Raw genomic sequence first — 20,049 nt, forward strand, 5'->3', positions numbered from 1 at the left:
AAATCTACTATTTCCAAATGTCAGAGAGATGCTTACACAGAGGTAGCCTAAATGCCAAATTCAACCTATCAAAAACTAAATATCCAACAGGTCAAATCTCAGAGTCAACCCTTAGCTCCTCCTCATCCCTCTGACAGGCAATAAAGCCAGTCAACTTTACCTCTCAGAATTCCTTCTGAGCCCAATCCTTCTCTGACCATACCCACTACCTAATCTAGTCTCGCCATCTCACAGATCTCTCAAATGGTGTTTCTCTAGTCCTGGAGGCAGGCTCTCTGCATTCCTATCTCAGCTCCTTTAAAGCCTAGCCACATACCCTTCACAAGTCACTTAACCTTCCCAAGCCAATATACTCAACTAGCAATGAAAGTGCCTTTCCTGATTGGGTGCCTGGGGAATTTAGTAACATAATACATATGAAGCCCTGGGTACAATAATGACTGGCTATTAATATGTAAGTGGGAGAGTACAAATTCAACAGCACATTTGTACCTCTTCACAATCTTTGTTCCATTACAATCACCTTCCAAAATCCAATTCAACCTATGGTTTCTAGCCATAACAATAATTATTACATTGATCCCATCTTATATAGAACACATTATATAATATTTTACAATATTCCTATTTTCTCACCTACACATAAGGTATACACATATATTTACTTAAGTATATCTACACACACACACACACACACACACACACACACACATCTTACAAGATATTTAGTATATTCTGTATCTTTTGTTGTTGTTGTTTTTGAGAAGGGTTTCTCTGTGTAGCCCTGGCTGTCCTGGAACTCGCTATGTAAACCAGGCTGACCTCGAACTCAGAGATTCACCTGGCTCTGGCTCCCAAGTGCTGGGATTAAAGGACCCCCACTGACCAGCTGCTGTATCTTATATAATGTATATCTATTATATAAAATATACACACATCATATAATATGTTTATAAAAATATGGACATCATATAATGTGTGTATACAAATATACTATAGCTTATACATAGTAACAACATGATTATTTATTATTCATTGCAATTAATACTTAATGAACACTGTTTAAAGACTTGAAACATTTTCACTCTTTTAACCTACACAGTATCTCCCTCAAGTAAATATTATTTCCATTTTTCAGATGAGGAAACTAAGGCTTGTACTGTCTGACAAAATGCCTTCACCTTCTGACCTTGGTTATGTTTGTACAAACTCATTCTTCAAAACCTAACTTGTTGCTTGCTTTCTACAGGTAGAATTAACTTCCTGCTCATCTATACTCCATGAGATTTTATAGCCATGCCTCAATGACTTCAACATGTTCTGGAGAAATGAGCTGTTAAGCACTTTATTGTTGTGCATGTAGTTACACAAAGTAAGACAGGTACACTATCAACAACTGTATGTGGCCACCATCATACATGTAGTCTCTCATGCATCAAAACATCATCCCGTGGTGTATTCTACACGTATGTATACATGGTACATTTCAGAGATAACTATCTTCACAACCAAACTGAACACAAATGCCTTACGCATCTTTGTAACTAGGACAGTGCCTGGCAAGGCATGGGCTCTGCAAATATTTTGAAATTACATTGGATTAGAAGTTGAAGTTAAAAAATAAAATGAGATTTTTTTTAAAAAAAACTTTAGTACTCACAAGGAGTCATTAGGAGAGCAACTTTAAAAATCTAAAAGCAGTAAAAATGCTCAAGGCAAGTCTATAATTTTTTATTAAAAATTACATACCCAATTTTACAGATCCTCCAAAAAGGGAACCTTTATCAAAAGCATCCTTCCACGTAAATGTCAAGCAGATCTAGAATGAAGGAGAGGAAACAAACCTGTTAATACTGAAGAAAACCCAGGGAGAAGAGGGTCAGAGCTCCCTATGCACCTGTCACTGTAGCCAATGACCCTTTTCCTTCCTACGAACTTTTTTTCCTCGTAAAATACTAGCATTAAGATATTTCAAGCCAGGCACTCGGGAGGCAGAGCCAGGCAGATCTCTGTGAGTTCAAGGCCAACCTGGTCTACAGAGCAAGTTCCAGGACAGCCAGGGCTACACAGAGAAATCCTGTCTCAGAAAAAAAAAAAAAAAAAATGTATAAGTGCTTTTTAAAAGTAATTTTATTTTCATGTGGGGGGGGGGAGAAAAGAAGAAGAGGAGGAGGGGCCCTAGAATCCAGGAAAGAGTATTGGACCCCCAAATGTGGAATTATAGATGGTTGGGAACCTATGCAAGAGAGGTAAACACTTAATAGCTCAGCCATCTCTTCAGGCCCACAAAGTACTTTTCTTCTACCATTTAAGATCTAGAAGTACGGGCTGGAGAGACAGCTCAGAGGTTAAGAGTACTGACTGCTCTTCCAGAGGTTCTGAGTTCAATTCCCAGCAACCACATGGTGGCTCACAACCATCTGTAATGAGATCTGGCACCCTCCTCTGTATACATAATAAATTAAAAATCGTTAAAAAAAAAAATCTAGAAGTACTACATACTTTAAAGACTTTCATTAAGTCTCCCACATAAATCCATAGAAACTATCAGCATTTTCAACAACTACCCGTAAAGACAAAGTAAGGCTGACATTCTTATATATTAAAGACATTCTTATATCTTAAAAATACAAGTATATTTTATATCAATAATTTTTAAAGCACTAAACAGAGTACTTACTGAATGAATAATTACCTTCCTTATCAATTTTGTAAAAGCCAAGGAAAGGTGAGCATGACAGGCACAGGCCTTTAACCCCAGCACTCAGGAGGCAGAAGCATATGGATCTCTGATTTCAAGGCAAGCCCGGTCTACATAGTAAGTTCCAGGACAGCCAGGGCTATGTATAGAGACCTTGTCTCAACTCTCCGTCCTCTTTTAAAAAAAAAAAAAAAGCCCAGGGGGAAAATAGCAGATTATTTCCAACTATATACAGATCCTATTGGTATAAAATACAGATTAACACTCTGGACTGAGGAATTCAGGAGAATTTTCAGAAGGACAAAGATTCACATCAGACAGATCTCAGAACTTCTCATTTATATAAAACTCCACAGAAGCCTAAACATAGTAAAGACACATTATTGACTTCAATGAAATGGTACCACAGGTAAGAGGAGGAAGTGACCTGCCATCACCACACAACTTTATAATAAAACTAATAGCTTACCTGATTTTCTGAAAATGGGAACTTGGGTTCAATGGAACAAATCTGATCATAATATCTAAAAAAGAGAAAAATTAATTATTAGCAGGGTAAAATAACATGAATTTATAAGAGCCCAGCTGATTTATATACATAAGGGCTGGAGAGATGGCTCAGCAGTTAAGAGCACAGGCTGCTCTTCCGAGGGCCTGGGTTCAACCCAGAACACACATGGTGGTTCACAACCATCTATAACTCTAGTTTCAGGAGATTTCTGGACTCTGACATCCTTTTCTGGCCTCTGTAGGTACCAGGCATGCTTATGGTACACATACATGCATGCAAAACACCCAAACACATAAAATCAAAATAACAAACTTTTTTAAAAGAATAACTATTTTAAAACCATAACTATTTGTGGTGGTTTGAATGAAAATGGTCCCCACAGGCTCACAGATTTGAATGTTTTATCATTAAGTAGTGGTACTACTTGAGAGAGATTAGGAGGTGAGACCTTGCTAGAGCAGGAGTAGCCTTGCCGCCAGCCCCGCCCCTCACCTCTGGAGTTTCAAAAGCCCAAGTAAGTGCCAGTGGCTCTTCCTGCTGCCTACAGATCTAGATGTAGAACTCTCAGCTACCTCTCCAACACCAGGTTGCCTGCTTGCTGCCATAATTCCCATCATCATGATAATGTACTAAACCTCTGAAATTGTAAGCAATCTCCATTTAAATGTTGTCTTTTATAAAGGCTGTCATGGTCACAGTGTTTCTTCACAGCAATAAATACTAGGACACTATTTGTCCCCAACTACAGTGGCCCACAAATCCAATTTAACCATTTGCTTTAAGGTTACTAAACATAGTCCTTCAACAATTAAACCACACAATAAATTGTGCACAATGAAGAGCTACACTAAAGATGAAAAAGAATACTCATCACCACAGACAAATAACCATTTAGTATTATTGAGTAAAAGGAAATAAACACCTATTTGAAAACTCTGTATTTTTTTTTTCCAGTTTTTCAAGACAGGGTTTCTCTGTGTAGCCCTGGCTGTCCTAGAACTCACTATATAGACCAGGCTGGCCTCAAACTCACAGAGATCCATCTGCCTCTGCCTCTCAAGTGCTAGGATTAAAGGCGTGTACCACCACCTAACAACTTTGTATTTCTTAAAATACTTTATTAAGATGACTATGTTTGGTCTGGTGTGACAGCTCGCACCTTTAATCCCAGTACTGGGGAGACAGAGGCACAGGCAGAGGCAGAGTTCCAGAACAGCCATGGAGCCTTTAAAAATTTTAAAAAGGGGGCTGGACAGATGACTCACTGGTTAAGAGCACTGACTGCTCTTCCAGAGGACCTGGGTTCAATTCCCAGCATCTACATGGTAGCTCACAGTTGTCTGTAACTCCAATATCTGGCACCCTCACACAGACATACATACAGGCAAAACACCAACGTGCACAAAATAAATAAATTTAATTTTTTTTAAAAATTAAAAAGGTTGACTGCTATGGGATAATGCTCTTGTACACTAGTTTAATAAAACGCTGACTGGCCAGTAGCCAGGCAGGAAGTATAGGCGGGGCAAGCAAGGAGAATTCTGGGAAGAGAAAGGGTTGAGTCAGGAGTCACTAGCCAGACACAGAGGAAGCAAGACGTCAAGGCAGAAAAGGTACCAAGCCATGTGGCTAAACATAGATAAGAATTATGGGTTAATTTAAGTGTAAGAGCTAGTCAGTAATAAGGCTGAGCTAGTGGCCAAGTAGTTGTAATTAATATAAGCTTCTGAGCGATTATTTTATAAGCAGGCCACAGGACTGTGGGGGCCTGGCAGGCCCAGAGAAACCTTCTGACTACAGTTGACTGTATCTATGTCCATTGGAGAAGTTCATGTATCTGGTCAACTGATTAACAACAGATCTACTGACTTTCAGACATTTTAGGTGTGTCCATTACTGACACACACACAGCTCCCGAAAGCTTACAAAGCACATCCATTTCAGGTACACCAATCCAAAAGCTTTCTTTCTTGTTCTCTGCAGTGTATGTTCCACACAGTAGCCAACATCTCACATAACAAAGCAAACTGACCCATGCCCAAGCCACTGCTCAGGGTGAACCTTCAGCTAGCAATTGGAGGACAGGGAAAGGTCAAAGTTATACTTTCTGACTGGCCTCCTCCCTTCACTTATTCCTGTCTACAAACCCCCACCTTCATCATGACTAACTTTCCAACGATTATTTCTGGGGAAGGTTTCAAGGCAAGAGAGGCAGAAAGCAACATGTCTGACTGGTATGGCAATAAGTCTGGCTGCAAACTGAAAGACCTGATATTCTGTAAACACATACTGGCTAATGGGAGCCAGTTATCTCACTATCAGAGGAAAGAATCCTAAACACTGGAAGGGGCAGGGCTGGAACAAACTGTCTGTCATTCTGGACTGGACTGGAAGTATCAATGTGAACTTATTTTTGTAACGCCGTAGAAATAAACAAAAACAACTATAAATGTGTATTATACATTTCCTAAATACATATGCTGGAGGGCCTGGACGCAATGACACCTCACAGGAACAAGAAGCACACTTAGTGTCCGGTTAATAATGTCCTGCACTAACAGTGCTCCTTAGAGAAATGGATGCAATTGAAAAAACAAAAGACTCAAGCTGGAAAGTGACAGAGACATGAAAAACAAAAAACACAAGCCACAAGGAGCTAGTTTTAAGGGAGCCTAACAGTCAAGTTCAGAAAACAGTGAAACATGAATGTGCACACATGCACACAGGCCCGTGCACACATGCACCCACACACCAAATAAATAAATCACACTGACAAATCACAATCCACTGAAGAAAATAACAGTATTCTGAAGTAAGAAACAGGTGACCAGAACCAGTTCTATACACTGTGCGATGCCAACTAGTAAATCTTTCCCCACAGTATATTTGGTTGTGGTAATATTCATCAATGGATACAAAAAATAATCAAAGCTTTGTAGGTACAAATCCCTGGATTCAATCCTTAGCATTATATAAGCTAGAGGCAGTGGTGCACAGCTGTAATCTCAGCACTGGGGAGGTAGAGGCAGGAGGATCAGAGAGTTTGAGGCCGTAATAAAACAATAGTAATAAAAGTTTGATGCAATAATCTCTACAAGCACTTATTAATGAGTACACATACTCAGTAACTAGGGTCACAGAACCTGGCAAACAGTATCTTAACCAAGTAATAGAAACCCAAGCTGTCACATGGCATTACACTCCTCCTAATATACCCAGAAAGCAGCGCTGGTCCACCTGCACACAAACACTCAAGCCACAAGGAAATCTGACACAAAACCTTACCACGGGGAGCCAGAAATGGTGACACATGCCTTTAATCACAGCACTTAGGATTTCTTTCAGTTCAAGATAAGCCTGGTCTATACAGTGAGTTACAGGACAGCCAGAGCTACCTAGAGAAACCTTGTCTCCAAAAAAAAAGAAAGAGAGAGAGAGAGAGAGAGAGAGAGAGAGAGAGAGAGAGAGAGAGAACACCTTATCAAGGGACATTCTGCAAAGTAACTATGTTCTTCAAAAAATGCCAAGGTCATGGGCAGGATGTAGTCCACTAGCCTAGCATTTTTTCAAAAAAATTTATTTATTCATGTATTTTTTGTTTGTTTGTTTTTTCGAGACAGGGTTTCTTCTGTGTAGCTTTGGTGCCTGTCATGGATCTCACTCTGTAGACCAGGATGGCCTCAAACTCACAGAGATCTGCCTGCCTCTGCCTCCTGAGTGCTGGGACTGAAGCCTTGCGCCACCACCGCCCGGATTGTTCATGTATTTTATGTATATATCTTCATGCACACCAGAAGGAATCTGATCCCATTATAAATGGTTGTGAGACAAAAGGAAAACTGTTCAGACTGAAGGACATTAAAGAGGCATTAGTAACTGAAGCAATGAACTGCGGAAACCAGGTCCGGGACCTGTAAACCTCACTACTGGAGTATCAGCAAAACTTAAATTGGACAGATTAAATGAAGTCAGCCAGCTTCCTAATTATGAAAGACATGGCTGGGTTACATAAGAAAACGCCCTTATCCCTAGGAACAAATTTTAAGTATTAAAACCTTTTGATGGATTACTGTCGTGGTAGTGAAAGAGATGTCCCCCATGGTCTCAGGCATTTGAACACTTGTCCCCAGTTGGTGCTGTTTAGGAGGCTTAGGAGGTGTGGCTTTGCTGGAGGTAGTATGTCACTGGGTGGGCTTTGATATTTCAAAGCCTCTCACCATTTCTCATGTGCCGTGGTGATATTGTGTTCCCCAAAATATTGTGCACCCTAATAAACTTATCTGGGGTCAGAGAAAAGAACAGCCACTAGATACAGAGGCCAGAAAATGGTAGCACACACATCTTTAATCCTAGCATTCCAGAGGCAGAGATCCATGCGGATCTCTGTGAGTTCAAGGCCACACTGGAAACAGCCAGGCATGGTGACTCACGCCTTTAATCCCAGGAAGTGATGGCAGAAAGCAGAAAGGTATTTAAAGAGTGAGGACGAGGAACTAGGCCTGGCTAAGCTTTTAGGCTTTTGAGCAGCAATTCAGCTGAGATTCATTCTGGATGAGGACTCAGAGGCTTCCAGTCTGAGGAAACAGGATCAGCTGAGGAATTAGCAAGGTGAGGTGTCTGTGGCTGGTTCTGTTTCTCTGATCTTTCAGCGTTCACCAATACCTGGCTCCAGGTTTGATTTTATTAATAAGACCCTCTAACAATTCGTGCTACAATGTGCTCTCTCCCTGCTTGTGGTTTAAGATGTGAGCCCTCAGCTTGCTGCTGCAGGTGCCTTGCCTGATGCTTCCCCATGATGGTCAATTTGTCCCTCGTGGGCAGTGGTTCTCAACCATTCTAACACTGCAGCCCTTCAGTACAGTTCCTCATGGTGTGGGGACTCCCAACTCTGAAATTATTTTTGTTGCTACTTCATAACCATAATTTTGCTACTGTTATAAATTATAATGTAACTATTTTTGGAGACAGGGATGGCCAAAGGGGTTATGACTCACAGGTTGAGAATCACTGCTCTAGAACCACAGTTTCAAAACATCCTTTCTTTTAAGTTTTCCTCAGTCATGGTGTTTTTTTGGTTTTTTGTTTGTTTGTTTGTTTTGTTTTTTGTTTTTTTTTAAGATTTATTTATTTATTATGTATACAATGTTCTGCTTGCATGTATCCATGCAGGCCAGAAGAGAGAGCCAGATCTCATTACAGATGGTTGTGAGCCACCATATGGGTGCTGGGAATTGAACTCAGGACCTCTGGAAGAACAGCCAATGTTCTTAACCTCAGAACCATCTCTCCAGACCATGGTGTTTTATCATAACAATGGAAAAGTAACACCTATTATTACTTCAAATTTTTTAATGATGTTGTATATTATCTGGCCACCATCTCTCATGCCCAACATCAAGAATATTCACTATACATTCAGGTCAATAAATTACATTTTCTCTGGTTCAGGGCCTGAACTCCTTTTTTTCTCCTCTACACCTAAAAACCTTTCCCTAACAATTACCCTCCTCTTTGTCTGGGCTGACATACCTTCATTCATTCATTTATACTCATTCAATAAGCCCATATTAGGAGTTTAATATGTCCAAGGTATTTCTAGGACCTTGGAACTCAGCAATAAACAAGCATTTAAAGTCTGTAGCTTTGCTGGTACTTTTAAGAGGGAAGATGCTGTTTTAACTTCGTTACAATGGCCGTATTGGGGGAGAGGGAGTGTCCTGTTCCCCAATGACTCTGTTGCTGCCACTAAAGGTGATTCTAATTAAAGCTCTATATTCTCGAGATTCAAAGGCTAGGGTAAAAACCTGAGCGCTCCGAGTTAGAAAAGCAAGTGGTTAACTTTCTCTCTTTGCTGGTGACCAGAAGTCACTACAGCACCACCAAAAAAAAAAAAAAAAAACACCACGCTAAGCTCCTCCCTGCTACTTCCTGTCAACCAGTTGCTAAGCCCACCTCTCTGAGCCCAGGTTAATTTTATTTAATTAACCTAAATGCAACACAAAAAAATGTAACACATCTTTACACAGTTAACAAAGGCAGCAGAAACAAACAACACACATTCACCTAGTTAAAGTACTATTCCGCAGCTTAAACAAATGTAACACATCTTTGCCCAGTTAAAATAATATTCCACCACAGGAAAAGTTTCTGAACATATGATATAGTGACAAGGTAGTAACTGTTACAAAGAAAGAGGGTAAGGAAATAAGTTATGCACAGTGTGAAGTAAGAAGGCTGTCATTTTAAAGAAGTTAACTTTTTCCACACCATGAATTGAAAAGGTCTGCAAAAGTGAGCCAAGCAGATATCTGAGGGTAAAGTAGGTGCCAAGAGCCTGGTACTAGACTGCCCGCTGCACCTAGCATGGCAAAGAGGCTAATACAATACAATCATTAAGCCAAACAAAGGTAAACAGTAGAAGATGAAGTCAGGGAAGCAAGGGAGCCTTGGGTATGAATGTAAGACTTTCAGTTTTTCTTACACAGAATGACAGAGTGAACAGTCAGACAGTTTGGACAAAAGAGCAACATAATATTGGGTTTTGATTTTTTCTCCCCTGCAGTCACTATGACCACTATGTAAAAATCTGACTGCAGGTGTACAAACAATAGAAGAAAATAAGACAGGGAGCTCCTGAGCTACTGCAGGAATCTAACATGGACCAGTGCGACCCACCATGATGCAAAGTGATGGAGGTCATCCATCTAAGTCCTTTTCAAAACTGGCTCCATCCACTTACAATCCCTTGAACCCCTCAACATCTTCTTTGCATATGTCACAGACTGCAATATGTCAATTTGGGGTTATGTTTAATGTCTTTCCTCTCACGGAATTCTAAAGTCCAAGAGAACAGGATGTGTTTGCTCAGTTTTGTTGCCAGCTCCAAGCAAATGAATCTGTAAAATGCAGCTTTCAAATAGCCATCTATTTTTCCTATCTCTGAAAAGGCAAATTTAGGAATCTCCTTTTGAGAATGGATAGAAACTACCAAAGAACTAGATCGAAACAGACTATAGCAAGGTCTAGAGTCTGAAGATATGCCTGCCAGAGTGAGACCAAGCTGGCTACAGACCGGGAATTGGAAAGCTTTTTTGAAAAAGGGATATTCTAGACTGTTGGTGAAAGGGAAAAACAAAGTGTGTGAGTACTTACATAATAAGAAAGAAACTTCTGCCCCTGACCCAAGCTTAATTGGTGAACCTACAGATACAACTGCTGTCCAACTCCCATCAACTGAAGACCTTCTCTGAAAAGTGCCAGTCTGCAGCAGAGGAGACAGAGAGGAAGCAGCCATCCATGGTCAGCACCTGCTGCAGTTTGGTTATGAAGTGTCACCTCAAGACTGACTCCAGGAGGTGGCACTGTGGAGACATGCCTAGATTAGGAAATGCTAATCGAATCCATGATGAATTCCACAGCCTAATCTGCGCTACAAGGAAGTAATGACTAGCTGGATGGAGGAAGAGGGTGACTGGAGGCATGCCCTTGAAGGGCACATCTCCTCTGGCTGCGCCACTTTCCCCAAACTTCCTGGCTGCCTCTGCTGTCCCATGCTCTGGCTGTATAACAGGCACCAAGCAACTGAACCAGCAGCCACAGATTGGAAACCTCTGAAATCATGAGCAAAAACAAACCTTTCTCCCTTTGGTTTTCTCGGTATTTTGTCAGCAATAAACCACACCCAAATTTCAGTGCATTCTCCTTTCCTCTGGAAAAACAAAGTAATTTACTGTGAACTTCCAGACTAGGGGTCCACTACTGGGAGCGAAGCATGGCTGAGCACAGTAGCCAACATGTGGATGGCAGCATAGTAAGGCTAGGTAGCTGTGGCCAACAGAGAAAGCTCTGGAAGCAAAGGGCAGAATGAAGCACAGAACACCATTAGGCCACCAAGGTTCACAGTGCTAACCCACCCAAAAGGTGTCCTCAAGCCATACAAAAATCAGGCAGCCTATTAGTTGTAACCCTGAGCCCTGCTGGAAAGTAAGCAAGGAAGGGAAAAGATCATGAAGGTACTTGTTTCAAAGGTAGAAAAGAATGACTGCACAGAATAAACGGAAACCTTTACCCCGAGCCTCTTCCTCCACAACATGAGGTCAAATAGCAAAACCTGAGTTGCATGGGGAGAAGAGGCTATATATATTCTACATTTACATGGTCACAAACTGTGAGGGCCTGGGCGGTGGTGGCACACTCCTTTAATCCCAGCACTCGGGAGGCAGAAGCAGGAGGATCTCTGTGAGTTCGAGGCCAGCCTGGTCTACAGATTGAGTTCCAGGACAGCCTGAACTGTTTCACAGAGAAACCCTGTCTTTAAAAAAAAAAAAAAAGGAAAAAAAATTTTATGGGAGGTAACAGGGAAGTATATGGGAGGGCAGTCAGTAAAACAGAAATGTCTGATCAGCATGGAGCAAACTCCAACAAAACAAGACCAGCTATGTCTTTGCAAGAAGGACCCCACTTAACTAGTTACCACAGGCAAAATGCTGCTCTTGAATAGCCAAATACAAGAGCTGTGTACTTCCACAGAGGATACAGACACCACTAACTAACTACCCTCTGGTTCCACCTCTGTCTCAGGTATCAAAGTTCTCCAGGAAGGAAATCTACCAAAATGGCAGAGTATACCACATCCCTCTCTTTATTATTCACAGTCTTGGCTGTAACAAGACCCTAACCTAAAATACATACCTAACAATGTAAAGAGACCTGAGCAAGTTTAACAAAGCTTGAGAGAAAGCCAACATGCTATGACTCAAAGATGGCCCCCAAAACACATCCAACATATGCAGTAAAGAATAAGAATCCCTAAAGATTTGAGTTTAGAAATAAACATCTCCTCAAGGCTGGCCAGAAAGCTCAGTAGCACAAGGTGCTTGCCGCCAAGCCTGACCATACATACAGCCAACTCCTATGACTTGTCCTCTGACCTCCATTTGCATACCAAGGCATGCAAGCCAAGACATACACACACACACACACACACACACACACACACACACACACACACACACGGAGGGGGTCTTAGAAATAGGTGCATTTTTAATCATTTCTTTAAATTTTTAAATTCTAAGCATACTTAAAGATGTCACAGTGAAGGCAGTGGTATTGGCACACACCTTTAATCCCAGCACTTGGGAGGCAGTGGCAGGTGAAAGAGGTCAACTGGTCTACAGAATGAGTTCCAGGACAGTCAGGGCTACACAAGAAAGCCCTGTCTCAAAAAACAAAAAACAAGAAAAAATAAAACAACAACAAAAATAAAAATAAAGATGTCACAGTGAGTAGAACTCAGATTTTTCAAGCGGACAACCCAAGGATGCATTCAGTGTCTTAGGCAGTGTCACCTGAAAATTACAGCTCTCTCAGTCTAAAAACTCCCACGCTGAAAGCAATGCTTCCCTTAAAGCAGTGGTTCTCAACCTTCCTAATGCTGCGACCCTTTACTACAGTTCCTCATGTTGTGCTGACCCCCAGCCATAACATTATTTCGTTGCTACTTCATAACTGCAATTTGGCTACTGTTATGAGTCGTAATGTAGATAGCTGATATTCAGGATATCTGATATGTGACCCCCAAAGGGGTCAAGACCCACAGGTTGAGAACTACTGCCTTAGAGGAACAAATGATACAATATGCATAAAGTACTTGAGACAGTGGCTGGATACACAATCTACACACGATAACTGCAGCATCAAGCAGTATAGGACTGCACCTTGGTGCTCTTAGATGGTCCCTACTGTTTTTCAAAACTCACGCACTTTAAAGCAAATCCATTTTAAAACTCTGATGGAAGAAATTTAAAATCTGTCTTAATAGAGCACACACTTAGCATAGGCAGGGACCTACCTAGGTTTTTATTCTACACATTACTAAGAACAGAAATCTCATGGGGGGGGGGGGGGGGACTAGCAATTAATACATTTCTTCGAAAATATCAAAGATAGAGGGCAAATTCTAGTCTTACAAGTGTTTTGGAGGGGCTGGAGAGATGGCTCAGTGGTTCAGGGCACCGGCTGCTTTTCAGAGGATATCAGCTCAACTCCTGGCATCCATGTCAGGCAGCTCACAAGGGCCCCCTTATGAGCTTCGCAGACACCCATAAACACGTGGCACACAGACATACACATAAATCAAAATCAAAATCTTTTAGAGTGTTTCTGGAGTATGGGGAGACGGCTGATGACCTGAGTTCTGATCCTTAGAGCGCATGGAAAGGCCAGAGGCAGTCATGCCCTCAGCTGTAATCCTGGAAGGTGGAGACTAGCAGAGACTCCCACCCAGCACTGAACATAAACCCTGTGTGAAATGATGTGGGAGGTGAGGTTGTCATCTGACCTACACATGGGTCCATATTCATAGTCACTCAGATCCATATTCTCTCTCTTGCACACATACACACACACAGTAGCAATATCATTGGTATAATATTATCACAATATGTCTCTACTCCTAAACCAATAATCTAAATGTAAGCAATAGTTATGAAGTAAAATGTAATCACAGTATTTTCTTTCTTAATCTATAAAACATGAGTGTTTGGAAAAAAGACATCACAAAATTAGGTCTATCAACTTCATTTTTTTAAGATTTAGTTTATTGTTTTTAATTAAATGTATGTCTTGTGATTGTATGTGCATGATCATGTGTTCAGCTACCTGAAGAGGCCAGAAACATTGGATCCCCTGGAGCTAAGTTACAAGCAATTGTGAGTTGCCTTACAGGGTGCTGGGAACCACAAACTCAGGTCCTCTGCAAGAGCAGTAAGTGCTCTGACCCATTAGGCCATCCACCAGCCACCATCAACTTCATTTTTTTATTTTATTTTATTTTATTTTATTTTTACAAAATCTATCCAAAATGACTCAATTAAAACAACAAAACTGAAACTACAAACTACTAATACTATACAAAGATGTTTACTAAGACTATCATCTACCGGGTGTGGTGTCATTCGCCTTTAATCCTAGCATTCAAGAGGCAGAGGCAAGTGGATCTCTGTGAGTCTGAGGCCAGCCTGCTCTACATATCAAGTTCCAGGATAGCCAGGGCTGCGCAGAGAGGCCCACAAAAAAAGACTATCGTATACCAAAGGCAGAAGGATGCAGTCAATACAGACTAAGGGAAGAGGTGGACACAACAAAACGGTGGCTTTGTTTGTAAAAAGAGACAAGGATACAGTATGGTGTCACAGTGCTCGCCTAGAAATAAAAGCCCTGACTGAGATGCACACCCAGTGAGAGGGAAGGAGGGGGGAGGGGAGGGAGGGAAGGGGAGGGCTCAAACAGTGAGCAAGTCTAATCAGAGAAAAAGAACATATATTGCATGCCTAACATTCAAAAATGGAACTACAGATTATGAGACTAGAACATTCTGGGAGAACTTCTGTGAGATAAAAAGTAACATAAATACAATTAAAAGGAAGACAAGAAATTGACTGGACATTGGAAAAGTAAACAAAATATTCAGAAAACAACTTTACAAATCAATAAAGAAAAACCAACCTGATAGGAAAATGGACAACAGAAAAAGGTACTGAGTAGCCAGCACACATGTAATAAGGCTTGCCCTCAGCAACACTAACAGATGCCACCTGACTTCCCCAGCTCAGCTACCAGCAATAATTCAAACTGTTAGCCAACAAGGACCAGCAAGGATGTGGAGGGAGAGAAACTCCTAACCTGACTATGTGAACATAATAACCCAACCACTTCCAAGAGCTGAGTCTCCTGATAAAAGTAAATCTGAATCAATGTTCTTCTCTGCTGCCTCCCAAAACTTACTAAAAAAAGATGTGCAACAGCAGTGGGCAAAGCTCTTGGGGTAACCCCCAGCAACACCCGACCAGGGGGAAAAGGTTGGAAATGCAGCAAGGACGAAGGGAACGGGAAGGGAAAGGGCAGTGACAAAATGTTTGAAAATGTTAAAGTGGAAGAAGCAGAAAATGCTGAAATCTGACCAGGAAGGGAGGCAAGGTTAGCAGGCAAATCAACCAGAGCAGTCAGGACAGAAATGAATTAAGCGTGGACCACCGACCAGGCAGGCAGGAGTCCCATCAACTGAAAAGAGGTGCAGCTTAAGAAAGAAACAAACTCACTCCCTCTCCTAGGCTCTCAGATCCTGAGCATGCACACAGTTTCAGGTTGGGATATCAGGAAGCCTGAAGGGGGCTGCCAACCTTCCTCAGGTCTCCCTCAGTCCACAAGGACCTCCAGTTCTGAGCAGTGCACACAGTGACATTACAAAAATGCCTCCCGGCACTTCGGCAAGATGCAGACTCACATAATGGCCAGTGATATATAAGGCTTTGTGGCAGAGGCCAGAAAACACCCTGGACACTCAACCTTTCTCCCTTCTGCTATCTTACAATCTAGAACAGTGCTTCTTAATCTGTGGGTCACAACCTCTATCACAGGGGTCACACATCAGATATCCTGCATATGATTCATTTACATTACGATTCATAACAGTAGCAAATTCAGTTATGAAATAACAACAAAAATAATGTTATGGTTGGAGTTACCACAACATGAGGAACTGTATGAAAGGGTCACAGCACTAAGAAAGTTGAGAATCACTGATCTAGACCATGGGTACAACTGCAACCAAGGCCATGAGAGCAAGGACCAAAGTCTGGGTTTTACTGAGCAAAAAGTCTGAAGTCTGGACTTCACAGACCCACTGTCCCTAGACTAACAGAACGATCTCTACCAACTTTTTTAACAATAATAAAACCTTAATTTAACTCACTGGGTAGTTGGGGAACTATGGAATAATGCTGAACCTAATACAAGTGTCATACTAGAAAGACTACATACAGCACGAGGTGCAGTAATGCACAGGTGTGCACATGCCAGCACTCTGCAGGCTGAGGCAGAAGGATCCAGACTTCAGGAATAATCTGTACCAACTAGCTCCATGCCTCCCTGAGCTCCATAGTGAGAACCTATAAAGAGGAAGAGATAACACTAGAGAGGGGAGGGGAGGAGAAGAGAGGGAAGGGAAGGGGAGGGCAAGGGAGGAGAAGGGAGGGGAGGGGAGGGGAGGAGAAGAGAGGGGAAGGGAGGGGAGGGAAGGAGAAAAGCATACATATGTAACTTGTGAGATTCCTAACCTCTATCACTCTGATCAAATTTCAGAAAGCTGACAACCACAGTTTTCCACGGAAGGAAATAGATGCCACAATGCTGACTTTGGCAAAAGTAAAACAAGCAATCAGTAGGGTTCCCATCTGGGACCCATCTATCAAGGTTCTCCCAACCAACTTACTGTAAACAGCAACTTGTGCTGAACAGTTTTGTGTCACCTTGACACAAGCTATAGTCATCTGAGGAGGAAACCTCAATTAAGAAAATGCCTCCATAAGACTGAGCTGTAGGCAAGCCTGTAGAGCATTTTCTTACTAGTGATTGATGAGGGAGGGCCCAGTTCATTGGGTGGTGCCATCCCTGAGCTGGTGGTCCTGGGTTCTATAAGAAAGTAGACTAAGCAAGCCATGGGGAGCAAGTCAGTAAGCAGCACCTCTCCATTGCTTCTGTATCAGCTCCTGCCTCCAGGTTCCTGTCCTGTTTGAGTTCCTGCCCTGACTTCCTTTGAAGAACAGTGGAAGCATAAGCCAAATAAACCCTTTCCTCCCCAATGTGCTTTTTCCTTTTCTTTCTTTCTTTTTTTTTTTTTTTTTTTTTGTGGTTTTTCGAGACAGGGTTTCACTGTGTAGCCCTGCCTGTCCTAGAACTCACTCTGTAAACCAGCCTGGGCTAAAACTCACAGAAACCTGCCTGCCTCTGCCTCCCAAGTGCTGGAATTACCAACTTGCTTTTTTTTGTCATGGTGTTTATTATAGCGATAGAAAACCTGACTAAGATACAACTTATAGAGGATAGGGTACCACATAAAAATGAAATTTTAAATAATCATTCTCATTACTATCCAATACTTAAATGTTTACCCTAGAAAACTGTAATGGAACATTTACAAACTAGAAACAAAAGGCATGCTGTGGGCTGGAGAGAGGGCTCAGTGGTAAAGTGCTTGCTACACAAGCATTAGGATCCAAGTTTAAATGCCCAGAATCCAAGGAAAAGTCAAAGCAGTGCATATCTGTAATCCCAGGGCTCCTAGGGGCAAGATGGGAAGCAGAGACAGGAAACTCCAGAAGCCCCGAGGCCAGAGAGTCTAGAGATGCAACAAGACAAGAGACTGTCTCAAAGAAGGTAGAAGCAAAGGGCCAACACCCAAGGGTATCCGCTGGCCTCAACGCACAAGTGTTATGGCATGTATAAACCTACAACTCACACTCAGAAACACACAATAAATAAATAATAAGTAAGCTTTTTAATATTTTAAAAGTCTGAGAGTGTACCTCAGTGGTAGCTAGCATGCATGAGTCCATTAATTCAATATCCAATGCCACAACAACTTGGGGGGATGAGAATATAGCTCAGTAGGCAGAGTGCTTGCCTAGCATGCATGAAGCCCTGGGTTAAAACCCATCACCCTTAAAACAGATCGCAGCAAAAACAGGAGGATTAGAAGTTCAAAGTCATCTTCAACTACAAGGGGAGCTTGAGGCCAGCCAGGGATACACAAAACCCTGTCTCAAAGGGGTGGGGGGCACATCTCACTGAATGCTACTAGTGTCTGCATAAATTTGAAAATTTTACGTTAATTCTAAATGGTCAAGTATTCCTTCATTACCTTAAAAAGTGCTTATTCTATCAGACTAATGATCCTTGCAATCCAACAGTCTTAGCTCTAAAATTAACACCAAAGGATCATAATCTCTGAGCAACCTATCCAATATCTCTTCCTTCCGGGAACCAAGCTTTCCCCTTTCCAAATGAATCTTTGATCCATGGAGAGCAGAGAAGTTAAACCAACTGGGTAACCCAGACAAACTTAGCCCATTCCCCTAATCATTAATGTATGCAGTCCAACCAAATAAGAAAAGCCTCCATAGACTTTTAACAAAGTTTACTCAGTGCTGTGAGCCATTATAATTATGGTAAGAGCTGCCAGTGGCCATCTCTCAAAACACAAAGCTCACCTATGAAGGATCATGGCAGCAAGATGATCTCTATTGATACCAAAACCAAGAAAGGGATGTCTCTAGACATCTCTGTCCAGCAGAATATCTTAGCGTAAGCTACTTGAATCAGGGTTTCTGCACCTTGCACCCTAATACACCAATGTCTCTTGCATGAAACAAGGAGATCATATTACAGGAAACTGGATCATAAGGTACCACAGAAAGGTTGTCATCATTAAGTACCAGAGTTCTCTTCAATTGCAAAAAGAACCAATGTATTCCACATGTGCATACCCCTCGTCAAGTGATTTTAAGGAACCTACTCTCAGTGGTCTATTATGTCACTCAAGTTTTCTTTCAAATGACTGTCACTTGTAACTTTTACAACTGTCATTCTGTCATTCGATTATTCTGAACTAAGGATGACTTAATTCAAACGAACAACGTAATGAGTAGCCGACATTTGGCTCTGTGATCCAATTCTCTCACTTCCCTTATGCAACTATTATTAGGAAATCTAGATGTGGCCCAATAAAATCATAAAAAGCGATTGTAAAAGCGAGTCTTCAGTTGTAAGAGCTAAAAAGAGAAAACCAGTCAAACGGCTGTGATCACAGAGACCATTACGTGGCAGACTTCCAGGTAAGGCGTCTAGGTGACAGAGGCCAACCCGGAAGGGAGAGCAGGGTTACAAGTCCTCTCACCAGGAAAGAATGCTGACCACACCTACGCCGCCGGCCTGAGTCAGAGTGGAGAGGCCAGCCTTGGGAGAGGGAGAGGCAGCGAGGCTGTGGAGGGAGGGAGGCAAGCTGGGAGGGAGGGACTCCGGGAGGAGAGGGAGGGTGGGAAGCCGGGGGGCTGGAAGGGGGCCCCTGCGGCCCGCGCCCACCTCAGCAGCGTCTCCAGCGAGCCCTCGTGCTTGTCGAGCGGGCGGCCGAGCGCGGTGCGCCGCAGCTTGCTGAGCTCCTCGGCCGCGCGGCAGTACTGGGCCTGCTCGTCGCCGCCGCTCGGGTACGTCTGCTGGATGAACTTCACCAGCGGCTTGGCCAGGTCCACCTCCGAGGTCTTCTTCAGCTGCACCCAGATAAACGACGACATGGTGAGCGCCCGGCCGCCGCTTCGGGCCGGAGAGACGGAGGGACAGCGACGACGGCCTAGGCGGGCTCAGCACCGGCAGCGGACGAGCGGACCGATGGGCCGACGGACTGAGCCGCCAGCGATTCGGGCCGGCCACTTCCGGGAGCCCCTGCGCAGGCGCAGTTGAAGGGGCGCGCCATTCGGTCACGTGACGGTGTCACCACAGCGTCCCTCGCCTGGTCTCGCCTCTGCGGCGCCTGCGCGATGCGATCAGCTGTTCACCTACTGCGATGGTTAAACTTTCAAAAAGACCTTTTTGTTTTGTTTTGTTTTTCTTTTTCCAGACAGGGTTTCTCTGTGTAGCCCTGGCTGCCCTGGAACTCACTCTGTAGACTGTCTCGAACTCAGAGATCGGCCTGCCTCTGCCTCCCTAGTACTAGCTGGCCCGGCTCAAAAAGATTTCCTAATTTCTCTTTAAATTCTGTTTTATTTTTATATTTAAATATTTTTAATTAATTGTACTTTTTAATTACTTAAATTTAATTTTATAGATCTGGAACTATTATGCTCCATGGTAAAATACTCTTTGGTTGTGCTTTTTTTCTATGAGGCCAGACCTTCAGAGTATTGTAATGTTTGTAATGTATGATGATGGTTCATTCAACTGCTGTTGAAGGTCCACTGTGTATTCAGGTCCTCGGTCCAAAGTAGCAAAGCTCCTGCCGTCGGGC

General features: G+C 42.5%; 1 protein-coding gene across 1 annotated transcript in view; it reads right to left on the reverse strand.

The window, feature by feature from the left end:
• Positions 1–19,475, reverse strand: part of Pdcd6ip (programmed cell death 6 interacting protein) — a 60,202-nt gene extending 40,727 nt beyond the window's left edge. Inside the window, exons 1-3 of the mRNA XM_059268802.1 lie at positions 19,131–19,475; positions 3,171–3,225; positions 1,750–1,819 (exon numbers count right to left, since the gene is read on the reverse strand). Coding sequence (XP_059124785.1) covers positions 1,750–1,819; positions 3,171–3,225; positions 19,131–19,339 — 334 coding nt within the window. The 5' untranslated portion in view covers positions 19,340–19,475. The remainder of the gene's footprint in view (positions 1–1,749; positions 1,820–3,170; positions 3,226–19,130) is intronic.
• Between the last annotated feature and the right edge of the window lie 574 nt (positions 19,476–20,049).

The sequence above is a fragment of the Peromyscus eremicus genome, chromosome 7 (genome assembly GCF_949786415.1).
Source record: "Peromyscus eremicus chromosome 7, PerEre_H2_v1, whole genome shotgun sequence".
Taxonomy (NCBI): Eukaryota; Metazoa; Chordata; class Mammalia; order Rodentia; family Cricetidae; genus Peromyscus; species Peromyscus eremicus.